Source organism: Sycon ciliatum, chromosome 1 (assembly GCF_964019385.1).
Source record: "Sycon ciliatum chromosome 1, ocSycCili1.1, whole genome shotgun sequence".
Lineage (NCBI taxonomy): Eukaryota > Metazoa > Porifera > Calcarea > Leucosolenida > Sycettidae > Sycon > Sycon ciliatum.
Genome location: NC_088643.1, coordinates 75,328,096 through 75,346,169, shown reverse-complemented (window position 1 = coordinate 75,346,169; position 18,074 = coordinate 75,328,096). Strand labels below are relative to the sequence as shown.

At 49.3% G+C, this 18,074-nt stretch overlaps 2 protein-coding genes across 3 annotated transcripts; one reads left to right on the top strand and one right to left on the bottom strand.

The window, feature by feature from the left end:
* Positions 1–970: 970 nt before the first annotated feature.
* LOC135805467 (uncharacterized) lies at positions 971–8,556 on the top strand. Of its 2 annotated transcripts, none has more exons than XM_065319504.1 (2): positions 971–1,054; positions 5,347–8,556. In XM_065319504.1, exon 2 carries the CDS (start codon positions 5,369–5,371, stop codon positions 7,700–7,702), a length of 2,334 nt encoding a protein of 777 aa, XP_065175576.1. In that variant the 5' UTR covers positions 971–1,054; positions 5,347–5,368; the 3' UTR covers positions 7,703–8,556. The 2 variants fall into 2 exon arrangements, with proteins under 2 accessions (XP_065175576.1, XP_065175575.1); XM_065319503.1 differs by lacking the exon at positions 971–1,054 and adding an exon at positions 3,360–3,717.
* Positions 8,557–9,819: 1,263 nt separating this feature from the next.
* LOC135805466 (alpha-tubulin N-acetyltransferase 1-like) lies at positions 9,820–17,171 on the bottom strand. Its single transcript, XM_065319502.1, has 7 exons — positions 17,165–17,171; positions 15,936–16,055; positions 15,357–15,458; positions 15,138–15,192; positions 13,575–14,100; positions 10,885–11,144; positions 9,820–10,178 (listed from the first exon to the last, which is right to left on the bottom strand). Exons 2-7 carry the CDS (start codon positions 15,954–15,956, stop codon positions 10,138–10,140), a joined length of 1,005 nt encoding a protein of 334 aa, XP_065175574.1. The 5' UTR covers positions 15,957–16,055; positions 17,165–17,171; the 3' UTR covers positions 9,820–10,137.
* Between the last annotated feature and the right edge of the window lie 903 nt (positions 17,172–18,074).

Sequence of the window (18,074 nt, the reverse complement as noted above, 5' to 3'; positions counted from 1 at the left end):
AGCTCGATTGCGACGTACGTTTCGTCCCCGCTGGACTCATCAGGCAATCTTCTTCTTGGATGTCTTCACACGGAGCTTGACTCGGGAGAATGAAGTTGAAGACACCACTGCAGCTGTACTTATGGTAGATAAACAAACAATAGGAGGACAGAGGAAGTGTTTTTACTCAGAGTTTCACGCACTAAGCGATCATCAGAAAACAGTAATTGGAAATCTGGATCAGTATTGGTTTATATACTCACAAAGCAAAGTGTAAATAGCGGCAGTGCAAAGCGTGAATGACAGCAGTGGTGAAAGGTGACAACCACTGGAGCTGGTTGTCTCTTACTTAATTAGGTGATGGCTGTAGCTGGTTTAAAGTTCTGAAGGGAACCTCTCTGTTTTATGGTAGATAAATATGGTGGTAAAGACACACCTGGCAATATGGCGGTAAACACACGCCTGCCCACACACGCTCTCTAGGCTGCAAAGTTCTGGCACAGAGCTCTCCTTCTCACCACCACCACCATCAGTTCGCGCCTGGCGCCTGGTCGACTGTGCCAGAACTTTGCAGCCTAGAGAGCGTGTGTGGGCAGGCGTGTGTTTACCGCCATATTGCCAGGTGTGTCTTTATCACCATATTTATCTACCATAAGTACAGCTGCAGTGGTGTCTTCAACTTCATTTTCCCGGTAGTATTAACGATCTGTAGAATAGCAGGGCTTGTTGCTCAGTTAAGCAGGAGCGAATGGCTCGCAGCGCCGTCAGTTTCTGGGAGGTCTTCCGTGTAATAGTTGCAACTTGAGTCTCCCACCGAAGCTGGGAGTCGAGATGTAGACCTAGGTATCGAGCATTTGTGGTCTGAGCTAGGGGATTTCCATTGCATTCTATGTTAAGTAACAAGGGCTGCCTGCGAGACGCATGAAAGGCCAGAACGTGGGTTTTGGAGGGATTTAGTAAAAGCCTCTTTCTTCCAGAAAGTTGGCCAGGTTGGAGACCGAACGGGAGAGGGTTAGATTCAAGAATTCGACAGATTGACTGATGGCGTCTAACAGGATATCATCAGCAAACAGTTGTGAGTGGGCTGGAGCTGTGATCTGTTCTATTTCCATTGTGCAGATGGAGAACAAAAGAGGACCCAGCACACTTCCCTGAGGAACACCACACTCACAGGGAGAGGGCGGACGACTGGCCATTGCTCAGGACGACTCGCTGACGGCGGTCAGTTAGGTAGCTCATGAACCAACTGAGCGCCGTTGAGGTAATACCAAGCTGAAATAGATCTGTAACCAAAGTTTGGTGTTGACCTTATCGAAGGCCTTGCTCATATCGACAAGTACAAGACCTGTATGGCGCTGCTGATCCGCTGCCTCCAAATATCTGTCTACAGCCAATGTCAGAGCATCTTCTGTGGAGTAAAGTGGGCGATATGCGAACTGGTTTGCGGGGAACAAGGAGTTTTCGGAGAGGAACTGACAGAGTCTCGTGTGGACTACCCGTTCTAGGACTTTGGAAACTATTGGTAATAACGATATTGGTCTATAGTTCTTAGCGACAGCTTTGTCGCCTGACTTGAAGAGGGGACGAACATCCGCAATCTTCAGAGATGCAGGAACAACACCAGAAGCCAGAGATGCATTGATTAGTCTGGTGAGGGACGGTGCAAGGACGGGAGAACAGTGTTTGAGGATTGCAGCTGGAACCTGGTCGCTGCCTGCAGCTTTGCGCACGTCGATGTTGGAGAGCAGCTTAGCGATCTCTTGCACACTTGCTGGAGCAAATTCTTCGAGGCATTCCTTCTTCCTGGGACCCAATGGGGCTGAGAGACGTAGTGGTCTAGTTGGGTCTGACACCACGCCGCTGAATTGGTCACTGAGCTGTGAGACACTGACGGCTGGTGGAACTGAGGACTTGTTACGACCGCTGAGGTAGTTGATGGTCTGCCAGGTTTTTCGTGCGTTGGCCTGACTAGCTGCAAGAAGGTCCCTAAAGTAGGTGGCTCGGAGATGTCGTGACATACGCTTGGCTTCGTCTCGGGCAGAAGTGAAGACATTGCGTAGAGCCGGGTCTGCAGGTGATGCTTTCTACTGTCGATGGGCCGCGTCACGTCGCTGGACTAGGTCATGTAGAGCTGGCGTCTTCCAGGGGAAGGATTTCCGGGTAGGAGCTTTGGGGCGGTGTAGACGGATAGGAGCATGAGTGTTCAAGACAGCGACAAGTTTCTCCAGCCACATATCCCACATTTCATCTTCCGTCCGCGCAAAGCAGAAGTTCTCTAGATCGCTATTTAGCAGGTCATGTGCAAAAAATTGACCCATATCAATTCTTGCAATGTTACGGCCACGTCGCACGGTCGGTGTGCAGGACGTGAGTCGCAAATCAAGTGCCAGAGCGAAGTGGTCACTGATTGTACAAGGCACAACGACACGAGTCTGCTCCCTACCCGGACTTGAACTGTTCGAACAGTGCTCAAACAGTGCTCAACATCCGGGAGTAGAGCCCTCTAACACACCACTTTCGTCGATCGATCAGATGCCTACCTCACCCGGCCGCTCGTTCAGATGACAGAGATTTGGTGGAAGGACTGATCAGTCCCGACTCCACACCAGCATACCATCACCAACCGCGCGCTGAGGCTCGTACTTGCAATGCAGAGAAGAGCTTTTCCCCAGCGTTCCATGTTGCCTGATAATCGCTCAGCTCGATCAGCGTAAAACTACAACATTTATAAAGCCTTCTTGTTCTCCAGAACTGTAGTACAGTACCGGTAGTATAGTAGGGTCTCCTTGAGGCTTGCACGTTTCATGTACGGCATGCGCACACCTATCTCACCGGTCACCCACGTTTCGTTTTCGTTTTTGGTTGCATGCTGGCAGACTCTGCTTTTTCTTTTTTTCGGTCTCTCTTCATGTCTTCTTGTCGTCTTGTCTTGATTCGACGTGAGGGGCTCACAGAGGAACTAAAAGGGAAGGTGCATACTGCAGCATAGTGCAGGTACATAATCACGGATTTGAGTACTGTACTCCCGGATACCTGGATACCGCGTGCCGGATACCTGATACCGGGGGATTTTCCCGCTAGTGAAACGTGGAAAAGCGCTGTCCAGGCCGCGTGGCCCCCGCTGCCAAACCCAGAATCGGGCAAAAGCGAACGCAACTCGAGGCCCTGCTTGGCGCGCCGTACGAGACTCGTACACCAGGCACATGACTTGTTATGGTCTACAACGGCAAATGTGGAGGTACGAGCCGTACCGGGTTTTTTTGGTTTTCAGTTGTCAGCTGTCAGGTTACTACAGTACACCTGTATGTTTTTCTTTTGACAACACTGCACTCTGCACAACAATCATGTGTCTGATGTAGGGTGTCAGTGCAGAGGGGAAAGCAGTTTCCATGCTTTGCGGTCAGTTACCTCAAGTTCGAAGTCGTTCTTGACTGGCAATAGTATTTTGACTCAGCAGTTGAGTTACCTGGCTGTTTGTGAGCATTGTGTTCAGCTCCAAACTTGACGGTTTCTAGCATTACGAGTACTGGTGTATTTTCGTCAAGCCACCTGCCCACTATTGAGCTGCTGAGAACTCCGAGCCGAAACCGAACATTCGGTCAGCGTTGTTGAGATTGCGAAAATCTGAAGTCGGTCGAAGTCGAGAGTGCCCATGAGATGGGCTGCCTGCTGCCTAGGCTGAGGCGCCCAGGTTGACTAAATAATCGTTGAAGAAATGAGAGGCATCGTGCGTTGAACGTAAGCCCCTCGGGTGTGTGCCTGTTGATTTCATGCTAGCCAGCTGGTCTGGTGGATTTTATTCTGTCACTCACGCCAGCTATCAACTTAATGGCACGTTAGAACCCATCAAACCTACTTCAATGTAGTAACTTCGGTGTAAATCCAAGTGAAAACAGTGTCCGATGCTAAGCATTTCGGCTGCAAACTCACTTTTAGAATGCGGCCATTTCTCTTCAGAAGACAACTTTCATAGTTTGCATGCACTAGCACACGACAATGTTTCACAGCCCAGCAGTGTCCAGCAGTGTCGAAATCTGTGTAGGATGTGAATAAGTTCAGCCATGCAAGAGCAAGACCCCATGCAGTGAAGCACATATTGTGACATAACTCAATATTACTAAACTATCCATATACGTAGAAAGGAAAAGGACATAATATGGATACGAGTTAAGAGTAACTCTCCATCACTGTAACCAGATACTATATACAGTCAGAAAGTGCAACAACTCGTATCCATATGTCCTTTTCCTTTCTACTTTATTATTGGCTCGACATCGACTATCCATATACAGTATAGTTTTTTTATTGAACTCATAACTCTGTCAAGCTGCATATGACAGATTCAAACAAGCAATACGCCAGTCCATTGGAAAGGTATCTTGCTCAACTATCTTGTGATGTAAATAATTGATGGGACAATATTTGAGCCGCGACGATAAGCAGATGGTTGCTGGCTCCGTTGCCAAGGACTGTGACGTCACACTTGGCAGCCCTATTAGAACTGTCTGAACAAAGTCACCGACGTGGCGGCAAGATGGACAGGACAACGCAGGCAACTAGGAAAGGTTGTACCAATAGAGCTATGCCGTGGTAAGACTGCCAGATGTGCACACTCGGTGCAATGAAACCCTGCGCAGTATTATACTATCGCAAATACTGGCCATACACTGGCAATACTATGCCCGAGAGGTGATTGCTCCAGAATGTTGTCCCCCCCCCTCCCCCCTCCCCCGAGGTCAGTGACCCTGCTAAGTATCCAATCGTCCGAGTCCATAACGGTTCACGAGTATGCAGCCATGGATACAGGTCACTATGCGGTGTGTTGCCTTCATGATGTGACTTGCCTGCATCACGATAGACAAGCAGTAAAACCTGTGTTTGGCGGACCCTGTACCAGGCGGAATTCTGCATTGACCGGACCAATTTTCATGCACCGACGTGCTGTGGATCGAACTTGCATCCCTAGATCAAGCGGAGTCCTGTCATGTTAGGACAGTTTCCGCTGCACCGAGGGCGCTGCACCGAGGGCATTCGGTCAGGGCAGGTTTTACTGTGCTTCAACTGATTGTTTGAACAATGCTGTAAACCTTACTCAAAACGTAGATACTGTAGTGTGGAGGAGTGCAAGTTGAAGTAGGAACAAAGTATTAGATGTTAATGGTGAAACCTAGATACACTGTACTAGATGTTAATGGTGTACGTTCATTGTGTGTGTTCTGCAATGTGACCTGGTATGACGCGCAGTACTATGGCACTTTCAGGTTATTTCAACAATGCATGCATGCTTCCACATGACCGTACTTCAGTAAGTTTATCCTAACGTGTTTCATTCTTCCTCTGTTTGTTTTTGCTTGCTGTTCGACGCAGGGGATTCATTGTTTAGCCGGAGATGGGAAATGAGAATAGCCGAGGATCCCAGCAGCCACCTGAAGACGCGCTCCGCAGCGGTGATGATGGCTCTCACGGTGGCAAGGAGCGGACTGTGCCTGCGCTGAATGTCGGCGTCCACCGTAGGCTGTCCTGTGACTCGGTGATGGTCGACAATGAACGGCAGCAGCAACAACAGTCAAGCGGCAGTTCGTCTGCGCGGGCCAGGCCCAGCTCATCATTCCGGCACAGCAGGCCAGGCATAGCCGACTCTCCCATGCAGATGCGTGCTGAATACACGCCACTGCGTCGCAGCAGCACCTGGGCTGGGGAAGTAGAAAAGCCGGAGAATGATGCGCTTGTGAAGACATTGCCACGTGCACAACAACAGTACAACATGGCACGCGAGCGGCGTGAACTGCGCCTATCACGCTCTGTGGAGCTCGACGAACTGCCGGACGCGCCTTTTGATCGTGAGAAGGCTGAGCAATTGTTTCGTGATGCTGCGTTCGATCGTGACAGCGATGCGTCCTGCCCGACTAGTGTGGATTGTTCGGAGAGTACTGCACAAAGCAGCTGTGTGCCAGGATCAATAACATCCATAGATAGTGTCTGGCCTGACACGGGTAGTGGCAGGCGGCGCAGCCCGCATCTTAAGCAGCCAACTCTGTCGGAAACGCCGTCACTTGCTTCTGACGCTGAATTTGACATGAACGAGCGGGTCCACTCTATCGGCAGTGCTCACTCGTCACCCGCCGATCCATCGACTCTATTTCTACGTTCCTCTTCACCGGAAGGAGCTGGCTCTGTGAAGCGTGTGAACAGTGATACTCTGCCCCCAAGCCAGCGGCCATCTCCACCGGCTGAAAGGCGGACATCCATTCACCAAGATCGTAACGTGTCGGAGAACCCGCCAGCTAACTGGAACCAGACAACACGCAAGGACAAGAGCAGTGGTATCTTCAAGCTGTACCGCCGCAAGATGCAAAAGAAAGACGGGGCACCAGCTGGGAGGTCACTCGACTGTGCCACCACTATGCAGGTAGAACCTTTGGAACCAACACCTCGACGGCGGCCCTCATACATCTACTACTCTCCTAACGATGATCTGCAGCTGACTAAGCCAGAGCCGCCAGCAGCAGCGTCCCCGAGTCAAAGTAAAAAAGCGAGTAAAGACACTGCCGCAAGTCCGAGCAAGAAAGTTAACCGTGAGGAGTCCTTCAAGTACGGCACCTCGTTCCGATCACGATCGCGCCCTCGCAGGTTGGCTAGCCCGGAGACCCCGGAACCTGCAGCATTACCGTGTGAACAGAGTTCCATTGCACAGGCGCTGGCTGAATCGTCTAAGGCCGGTTTAGATCCAGCAGGTGAGTCTGGGCTGGGGCGCTTGCTGCCACGTTTCAAGAACGCTTTCACTTCGCCATCGCCTCAGAACTGCCATGATGATGCCGGTGTGGTCGATGAGCAGCAAGGAGAATGCAAGGAAGCGAAGCAGCTAAGTGCTGCGGCCTCTCGGCCTCGGACATCCACCATCGGAGCTAGGCCGAGTATGGAAGTACGGCCGTCTAAACCACTGGGCCCCAGCCAACCCAGGAGTGTGCCTCCACTGGAGGTTTCGAGCAATGATAGCAGCCAGAATCGTAGCCGTTTGACGTCTGCCGCCACCTCTGCTAAAAAGAAGACCAACTTGGCCCCGTCGGCTGAAAATGAGGAGGATCCGCTGAGCCCTAAGGCAAGAAAGCGTAGCAGCACTTGGTCTAATCCAAGTGGGGTCATCAAGCGGCCCAACATCGACAAGGAGCGACTTAAGGCCGAACGCGAGGCGAAGGCCCATCGGCAAAAGCTGCTTGATGACCTGGAAGCAATGAGGCCAAAGCCAGCTGAACCACCAGTGTGGGTGCCTCGTCCGCCATCTACTTTCCAGCAGGAGCGCGAGCTGCCCCGGCGGCCAGAACCTGCTTACCTCCGACTGACGGACATTCAACCCCGCATGCCCTGTGCCGATGATGCAGACAGTGAAAGTGCCAATGCTGAAACTCTGTATGAATCAGCTGAAGCTCTCAGGGCACACTTGTGTGCTGAAAATCAAGAGAGAGGCTGTGAGGAACGTCCGAGTGTGGATGAAAGTGGCTACCTGCGTCTTCTTGATCTGTGTGCCGACATGGCCAAGCTTGAAGCTAAAGGGAAAAAGCCACAGGCTGTTGGGAGCACCGACGGTGATGACGGTTCTCTTACATCGGGTTCATTTGGTGACATTTTGCCAAGCCATCATCGTGAGTCGATGCAATCAGATTCGTATGCTGGTGGCCTTGGAGCTTGGAGAGGTGACTCTTTGGATGCTGTATTGGATGGTTGAGCGCGACTATGATGATGATGATGATGCACGCCAAGTACTAGCATGTGCAACGGTGCTGCTACTGATCTTATTGTACAGGTAACTTCTAAGTAGACATGTGAATGCGCAATGACGTTTCCTGCCGTTGCTTGTCTCTGTACTTTTAAAATATTTTCTCCTCATTCAAATTTACCCTTCCCGACCAGCGCACGAGTTTCACTACTTGTAGTTCCTGGTTATTGTTGTTGTTTTAGACACTAGTCATTAGTATTGGGTATGAGCAGTACATGAAGGTCTCTTTTTTATTATTCTAAGTCATGTCATTCTATGTGACAGCGCTGTTGTAGTGGTGAGCTTCTGTTTAGTTTGTAGTTAGGCTTCCTTCCCAGTGGTTTCATACACTCTAGTTCTCTGATGGTGCCATAATGTGCACAAACCACTCTCTCTCTCTCTCTCTCTCTCTCTCTCTCTCTCTCTCTCTCTCTCTCTCTCTCTCTCTCTCTCTCTCTCTCTCTCTCTCTCTCTCTCCCTCTCTCTCTCCATCCCTTGCTGTACACACATGCAGGCCTTTCTTCTGCTTGTGTGTTCTGTTCAGCTCTGCTCATGGTGGCTCTGTTCCATCTTCTAGGTATATTTTCTAAGTAACAATTTCTAACAGTTTCTCTCGACACTACGACGCTCTTGCTACTGTGTTTTCTGCTGTACAATCTGAGTTGTCCAGCCTGCTCAGTTTCTGCTCAGTTTTCTCGCAACTACTTGTACTGTTCTTATTTAGCTTGTCTTGATATGAGGGATAAAGTTCGAATATCAGTATTAGCCCTCTGCCATAATATTCCCTGCTTTCACCGCAACTTGTTGATAAACATTTTATTCTGGGCCAGCAACTATTACTTGGCCCCGTAAAATGCTGCGTGCCTCCAGTACCCGTTCTTGCACCCCTGGACAGTGAATGATCCATACTGCATTCGGTTTATAATGTGGCTGTGGCTATGTTCCTGATCTTGTGAATTTACGCAGCGATCATATCCTGCTCGCATACTCCTGCCACTATATACAGTACAGATAGGCACAGCCGCTTTTCTGGGCTCCCAGGTTCAGGGACAAAGCACAGCCGCTTTTCTGGGCTCCCAGGTTCAGGGACAAAGCACAGCTGGGACCAGGGAGTAGTACAATACCATAATTGTACTACTCCCTGGCTGGGACCAAGGAAATCATGTCTTATCTTTTGCATACATGTATGTGGGTGCACCAGTCCGCATTACGCAAGCATGTCCATTGTAACCATGGAAACATACACACATAACTAGCTTGATCTGCGACCGGTGGGCCTGAACACAGCATGATTTCCCATGCAGATGACTTTGGTTGGATTTCTTTGGTCAACACCGGGTGGATCTGTAGTCTACCCATACAATGACAGTTGTTTAATGATTATGCATACCCTAGTACCCTGGGATGGAACACACACTGCAGGACTGCGCTCGAGTGTGTTTACGTCTACATCATCAAACTCCTGGATGAGTTGGTTTTCAGCAGTGATATTTATTATTTTCACCATATTTTTTCTGGTAAGAACTCAGAATTTCTGTGCCGTACTCAGCCATGCTACGAGTTGGGATAGAGAACGCCTGCATAGTATGCCTTCTCAATCCGTCCGCAGACTCCGCACTGATCAAGCTGACAATTCATCACTGAACATTCTGTACGGGGACCACCGCTGTAGTAATCCCTTCCATGCATTACAGATTTGGTGCGCCTGGTGGTCTGACAGCGGGTTGAGCATGTCCATACCTGGCAGGCCCATGCCGCACAGAATTGAAGAGCTGACTGATGTATACATGTAACGGAGGCCATGGCTGCATGCTCAGGCGCGTGCCCCGCATGGGTTCCTGGGTGCCCGGAACCCCCCTTTTTCACTCAAAATGCAGGATTTTGCTTCATGTTTTGAAAGATTTTCACGGGGGAGGCCCCCCCCCCCGGGACCCCCTTGAAGGGCACTGGCGCACGTGCCTGAATTGCTGGCGGTTAAACCAACACAAGCTGGAATGGCAATGGCCTCAGTTGTGTGTGTGTGTGTGTGTGTGTGTGTGTGTGTGTGTGTAGGGGGGGGGGGGGGTAGAGGCAATTCTAGTAACACATGAACTGTTAACATGTATCATTGCACTGCAATGAATAGCATCAATGAAACCAAAAAAAGGACGGAACATACTAGATATTTTCATAGTGCTACTGCGAAGAACGTACATTCAAAAGAGATGATGTGAATGAAGGTTGGAATCTAAGTCTGACACCAGAACTGCACTAGAGCAAGCGACCAGGGAATGCTTGACTGCAGCATCCATACTGACACGATTATGTTACACACACAGACACGCACGCACAACGAGAGGGCTTCAACTGCTCAGGATGCCGCTGCAAGTTCCATATCCAAGGGGGGGGGGGTGACCCGAGGATGATCAACGACGTACATTGAGCGTCCGTCCACGACTCATGGCCGCTGCACACAGGATACGTAGCAAGAGAAAACCAACAACAGACCACCGATTAGTACAACCACCACAGAGTGAAGCTTCGTGAGACTTTCAATCCTAGACGTAAATTCATTATACACGAGGAGAAGAGGTCAAACTCATCTTTATTGCTCATAATTGTCTTCACAACGCAAGGTTGGCCGTGGATAATTATTTATGTTCATGTATTGCAAATTTGCAATGCATTGCATGTTGTACTAAAGGGTGATATGGACTCAAACAGTTGAAACACTGTGCATGCACAATCTATGCTCACAGAGACAGCGTGCACAGTGTAATGTGATGTCCTCCTGCAGGCATTTGGGGGGGGGGGGGGAGGTGAAGTGGATGCATTCTGGATTTAAAAACAGCTCAATGCCCCGGCAATTTCGTCCTCCAGGCTCGTAGCCATTTTGAATACTTTTCATCACTGTACATGCTGAGCGGCATTAGTTTGTGACAATGAATGCCTAGCATGGAGCATGGAGGGAGGGATGGTGGACTATGGCACTGAAGAGTGAAGACAGCCCCGGCAGACTACAGATGTTCTGCAGGTCTGCATGTACATGTGTATGTGCACTGCATGGGTGAGCTTGTCCAGCACGGTCACAGCCGCATGTGCACTGCATGGGTGAGCTTGTCCAGCACGGTCACAGCCGCATGCCGGTCTGTACTAGCCGCTTACACACTTACATATAAGAGACTCGTCCCACTTGCTGGCAGTGCCGGTATAGCGATGAGGCAGTTCGGCAGCACTGGACGATGGAAGATGGCCTTGCCGGCCCATTAGAAGCCGTGAGTGAAGGACAGGGTCGGACACATGATCGTTTTGATGAGACACAGGAGGCAGCTTACCAGGTGCACTGCGCCTCAACTCTGGTGGTTGCATGGCAAGTGATAAACTAGAGGTCTGATCCTCCTCGCGGTCACCAAGCCTCTGATCAATGTTGGGTCTATCAAACAAATAAAGCAATGATAGCAGTAATTGACACAAAGTGTGCAACTCCACGCTTATGCTGCATAGAGACATAGACGCACCACTCACTTGACAAAGTCTCTTATCAGTTTGGTCATCGTTAATTATGAGATATGCCATCACAACGTACAATGTAGGTACAGAGCCAATTCACTGCATCACCGAGGTGATAGCAGCCCCCCCCCCCAATTCACTGCATCACCGAGGTGATAGCAGCCCTCCCCCCCCCCCCCCCAATTCACTGCATCGCCGAGGTGATAGCAGGAAGTTAAGTACATGTACCTCAGTCTCAGTCATCATCCCGCTTCACAGCATTGCCCAGTCCCTGTCTTCCACTAAGGCCCTATTCCAGGTCAGTAACTGTGACCTCTGTCAATTACATCAATGTATTACTTTGCCTCCCTGTGCAACGCTCCACAGCTGGCGCACTGTCCAAACGCATCATCCGTGAATTAGCTGAATTGTTAGCCCAATCCCGAGGCTGACTGAACTGGTCAACCGTTGCATTCAAGCAGCACGCAGCCTCTTCAGTGAAAATCAGCATTAGTAATTCCCCTGTACACGGTTAAGGGAGATGCCTCCGGGCCGACCCGATGAATTACCGAAAAATCTCCCTCTTAGATGGAGTCGGTAAACTGATTCGCTCATTAGTCACCAGTTCACTCGTTCGTAGAGACAAACAACTTGTAATCCCTGGCCCAGTTTGGCTTTCGGCGCCACCGATCAGCTGTTGGTCAACTGCTATGCCTCACTACAACAATTGCCAAAGCATTTGATGCCAAAGCACTTCGCCAGATGGCGTGTTTCTTGACCCCTCAAAGGCATTTGATCGAGCTAGTCATGAAGTAATCTTACCTTCCCTGTGTATGGCTGGTGCCGCCCGTCTGCTCGTGATTGGGTTCAGGACTTTATATGTGGCCGAGTCCTGCGTGTCATGGGGTCGGTTTCAACGCCTTTTTCCTTATGTGCCGGAGTTTTTTGCGGACGATTCCAATCTTCTCTGCTCTTCAGCACGGTGCCAGGCGCATCCAGATCGATCCACACTGAAGCCCTCCAAATCCAATCTGATACGGATCGCTGTCTGTCCTGGTCTGAGAGCGGTCAAGCAGTAAGTGGTATCATTAAGGTCAAGTTGCTCCCAACACCAGCTACTCCTGGGACTGTTTCAATTTGTGTCCCAGCCCACCTCCATCCTGGCGCCCTATTAACTAGTAATGCATGATGGGTCAGGGGTTCGAGTCATTGCCAGGACCCCAATGTTGCAAAAAAAAGGATCCACGAGCGAGATTCGAACCCAGCACCCCTGTCATTCCCGGACAGTGCCTAGCCGAATTCCGATTAGGCTACCGCGGGGATCACACGCACCCGTGGCTCCTTCTTGCTACACTTCATGCCAGGTTGCCAAGGCAAAGCTGTTGGGAAAATAACTTTGTTTTGAAAGAAGTACTGCCTATAAGGTAATAAATTTAAACCGTGGGAAACGGTGGGGCACAAGTAATGCATTAGAGTCCGCCGTTTAGACCAAATCTTGAACAGGCAGACGCACACAACTCAACACAAAACTGACAAGGAGTGCGGAGACCTTCCACGGCATGAAAGTGAGCTTGAGCACTGCTCGATAGCGCTGACCAATGGCCTTTCAACTTGGAAGTTTCAAAGGTGTTAGTGATAATTCCAAGTTGGACAGCACAGTCTAGCCACAATTCGACAGCGCAAACCAACACCCACCCAACTTGGGAGGCTCAAATGTGGTTAGACCGTACTCATATGATGGTCTTACCGTCCTGTTGTCTTACCAAGCCAGCATTCAGTGGTGCCTTGGGATGTAGCTTGTGTTCGGCTTGATGGCCCCCTCTTTTTGGAATTATCACTAATACCCATGGACCTTCCAAGTTGGAAGGCCGTTGGTTAGCGTTACCAAGCAGTGCTTAATTAAGCTCGCTTTCATGCCGTGGAAAGTCTCATCAGTAGACTCATTAGACTCATTAGCCCATGACAGTTTTGTGCTACATTGTACTGTTCAAGATCTGCCCTAGGTGGTGGACTCTAATGGATAACTTGTACCCCACTGTTTTCCACGTTCCCAATTTGATATTTAACAGTTACTAGTACTCTTTAAAACCCGTATCCATATGTTTCTTTTCTTTCTCTATTTTTTATTGGCTCAACTTCCGCATTTGATGTTTCCTCGGCTTACCAACTGAGTTCTTGTAAAGTAATACTACTGATAGCAATCTAGTGTACCGAGCTTCAGAACATTGCATCACTGTTCGAAAGTTTTGCCTACCCATGACTTTCCCCTCCCTTCAGAGGTGGAAGTAGTAATATAACGAATTTGAGTGCCAAGCTTTTAAAAGAACATTACACCACTGTTGAAAAGTTCAAAAACGCAATCCACAGTGCTTACCCGCGACGTTCCTTTCCCTTCAGAGGTGGAAGCAGTGGTGTTCTATGCACCGGGTGTTCTCGGTGGGGTCCGTGGCTGCCTGCGGTATCATTGGGGTATCTTGGTCGATCCCTGAGTGTGCCAGGCGGTGGCGGTGCAGAGTGACTGCCCAGGTCACCAGCTTGCTGACTCTTGGTGCTTGTGCCGCCGATAGCTTGTTCCTGTTTTCTGCGCAGCGTGGAGTCACCAGCAGTGCCCGCTTCAAGCAGACCAAAGTCAGCATCCTGTGCACTGACAGATGTTCTGAGACCGAGTGGCTTCAAGATGGTTCCAAATCTGGCAGGAGCTTGCCCTGGCCGACGCGGAGGTCTCAATACTCCACATTGATTCGTGTCACCCCTCTGAGATTCGTCAGCCTTTGCTGGGTTCTTGTCAGCGTCGGCGATCATACTCCGCAAAGTAGATCGACGTGCGTCTGGAGCGCCTTGCTCTTCTGCAGGTGCGGCTTTGTCCTTTCCACGAGATGGATCAGATCCCGGTTGTACATCTGCGGAATAGAGAACCAGTCGGTCAGAGTGAAGCTCAGCTTGAGCGCAGTCCAGTGTGTGTGTGGGGGGGGGGGGGGGCAGAGAAAAAATAACATGGCAGCGGGATTGCTACCGCTTACCTATAAAAGCAACCGCTTCCACCAAGAAGCCAGTCTTCAAAGACAGTTGGTGATCTTCTTAAACAGGCATCTCAAATACATCACCATGATAACCGATACCGTAAAAGCCCGTGTATAGGCCCCGGGCGTACAGTCAACTTCGCCAATAACGACTGCGGATATAACGACAATTCGCGAATAACGACATAATTTTCATGCCGAGAGCAAAGTCCCATCCAACTGTGACACATAGTAATGAGACTTCGGGTATAACGACACTTCGCGAATAAGGACACTTTTCTGATGCCCCGCCGAGTGTCGTTATAAGCAAAGTTGACTGTATAGAATAGCAGTCTCGATTTCCTGGGCGTATACAAGGGCACGGGCGTTATTTTGGAACCGGGCGTATACTTGGAATAGGGATAGAAGTAGGTATTGGGTATCAGCACCTGTACATGTACTGGTGTTTCCGGCATACCTGGGCGCATACATGGCCATGGGCGCTATTTTGAAACAAAAGTGTTGACTTCCCCTGACTGGGCGTGTACACGGAGGGTGGGCGTAATTTCGAGTGGGCGTATACAGGGGCTTTTACGGTATGGTATTCTGCTTCCACTGATGTCTCTCCGCGGCGGTAGCCTGGCAGCAGCACTCTCCAAATGGGCATTACCTTTCCCGGCATCCGTGCTGTACTGGCCATATAGCTCAGGGACTGGCCTATCAGAGCACTGGTCACTACCAATCAATGGACACACCTAGCAGACCATCAGCACAAACTACATACATGTACAATGGAGGCAAAAGGCAGTGTAGCTGTAACTTCAAGTTTCACGCATTTCAGCGATCATCAGACAGCAGAATTTGGCATTCAACCCCCCCCCCCCCCCCATTGTATGCACCTCTGGTGGTGCAGCTCTGCAGCTATGACAAACACTTACCGGCCTTGGCGCCTGAGACTCCGAAGAATTCCTTGAAGATAACAAAGTAGTTCGACTAGACAAGCACATAGAAGAAGCACATAAATAAAACACAGCGCATAGTCACATGCCATGGCTCATTGAAGTTACCATGCCCTGCTAGTGTCTAGCTGTCTAGCAGGGCAGCAATGACGTTCAATCATTGGTTTAAAGTCGGTGGCCGGGGCAACCGAGGCTTACCTGGAAGATAGGATTGGTTAGGTTGTAGTGCTTAGCCATGAACGCCTGGAATTTGCTGCTCGGCCTGTCCAGAGCCAGCTGATATGGTTCTACATCCTCACACTGCGGGAACACAAAGCACAAGAACCCGGTCAGTAAAACGTTTTTGTTTGTTGAATTTCCAGCTAATTTGTCTTTACTATACTATGCGGACCCTTGGCCTAATCGGCATAGAGAACCCGAGGATATCGGATAGAAAACATGGCCCAGCATCTGAGATGACACAAAAATCAGACACTCTCTTCGCGTACTGCAGTGGTCACTCTCAACTAAGTCTAAGAGGAATGCAGCGACTACTTGTTTTGACTGTTGAAAAAAGTCCAAGATCGTCACAATTGGTCGGACAATCAAAATCAAAGACGGACAAGGTGCACTGCATAGTACCTGATCGAGTATTTTGGACGATTTTCACCCAATTACCTATGAAGTCCGGCACAGGTAACACTAGTGCCCAACTGCCCATGTAGTCTTCTGCCCATGTAGAGCCCTCATCTTGAATTCAGATCGTTAAAAAAAGGCTGATAATGTTACTGCTAGTACCTTGAGCATAAATTCAAACATCTTTTTGCCATTGCCTTGCCGCTGGCATTTTGGATGGACAAAGAAGTCCAGAACACAGAAGACACGATGTTTTTGCTGAAAATGGCCATGGACCGCATCCTACAGCAGTGCAGCAAGAGACAGGTAGAGAAATCAAAAAGGGGAGAGAAGACATCCGTAAGCGATACGTGCAATGCCTGAGCAACACCAGGCAGTACAATGATGTAGACACAAGCATGCATGTGCCAAGGCCCAGGCATGGTGAGTGGCAGACATTTCACACCTGCACCTACATACCACTGAACTTCGACAATGTTCACCACGGCTGTACACAGTTTCAGTACAGGTGTACACAGTTTCAGTACAGGTCAGTGTACACGCTGCAAGATTGAGAGAGGCTTTTAAAATGGCACAGCACATGCATGGGAGGTAGTCACAATCATGCAGCAATGGAATAATTTATAGTAAAGAAAAGGACCATCCGAGTCAGTCTAATGGAATAATATATGACCATGTTTGAGAACCAAAAGGTGCCGGCTTAGTCACTGCAAGGAAATGTACTGTTCTCTCAGAGCCGTGAGCCCCAATCAAATGGCCATACATGTCTCAAACAGTTCAAAGCTATGGCAAACGGGCACATGCGTCCTATCCTGCTATCGCCACCATTGCTCGTCGCATCTCACTCTAGAGCTTACAGGGTGTTAGCACCTGCAGGAGAGGAAGAGCCGCTGAGTGGCCATGCCCAATGCATGAATCCCTTCAAGTAATTACTTTCAAGTCACTGATTATTAAACAGTTACATGTACTGCTTTCCCGGCTGCCGTTTTATTTTCTCAACTACGCAGGGTGCTTAGCACATTTCACCTCCAGGACTTTCCACACCTACCAGGCCTCAACCAAATGGATTCCCCCCTATGCCATTGCACAAATACCGACCATGCTGGCTGTGCAGTGTGCACCATTGTTATTAGTTACAGTAGGGATTGCCATCTGGCATGACACAAATAGCATGAATTCCATGAAGCTATTTGTATTAGCTACATACACGGTACTGTGTGACTCATGTGATATAGCTCTGATCCTGTGAACATCGAAGATTATCCTGGACTGGAGGACTTTGCTCAGCTCTATAGTAGTCTATAGTAGTCGCTGTACATGTATATACTGTACATGTATATACTGTACACAATCTGCCACATGTATATACTGTACATGTAGTTAGTACTCACTGATAAGTAAAGTCCCGGATAAACCCGACGGCTTTTACAAATTGCCTGCAGCAAAAAACATAATAAGGATACAGGTCACCATTCTCTCTAAACTTGAACCAAAAAGGAATCATCAGTGCCACTTGTCAGAATAGCCCGGGCCCTTTAGGATCATAGCACAAACGTATGTGTACCAGTGTACAGTTCATACTTTTCTAAACACAACCTGCATGGCTGAATTAGATGATACAAAAGTTATATCGGCTCGGATGAGCTGCGAGGTTGAAGAGCGAAGTTATAACTCTGGAACCAAATCCACTCGATGTAGTCCATTTGGGCACATGTATTTTGAAGTAAACTTTCGGGGAAGAAAATAATATTCCCCGATCAAACTGATGACAAGAACATTCCATACGAGCTTGCAGGCACACCACTCTGTACTGGACGGGAATTACGTCATTATGATGTAGCCGTGAGCGTTTACATGTACAGTGCTGCTCAGGGAGTCGTACTCAAACTAGGGAGGTGACACGGCACAGAAATCCGTGTCACAGGGGTTGACTCGCACCCGTGACCCCTCGTTGTTATTTTTGGAATAGTTCAGTCCAGTCCAGTCCGAAAGGTCATACTCGGATCGACTCGCCTTCTGTACTTCCCTTCCAAGCGTGCAATGCAAGACCCGCAAAGTATGATTTTTCTGTGGGGAACGATTTTGCCATTGATCAAGTTTTTATAGGAGTGCTCAAGCATACTACGATTGCTGAGACGTCCCGAGCACGCTTGTTCAGGTTCTCTATTTTTGACGAGCCGGTCCTACAGCCCCCTACATTGTATCTAACGACGTAGGAGCTGACAATGTAAGAGGATTTCCCTGGAAATAATTATGATGGTGGTGTGACTGCTGCAGGAAAAATGCTGGCTGTTTATGACA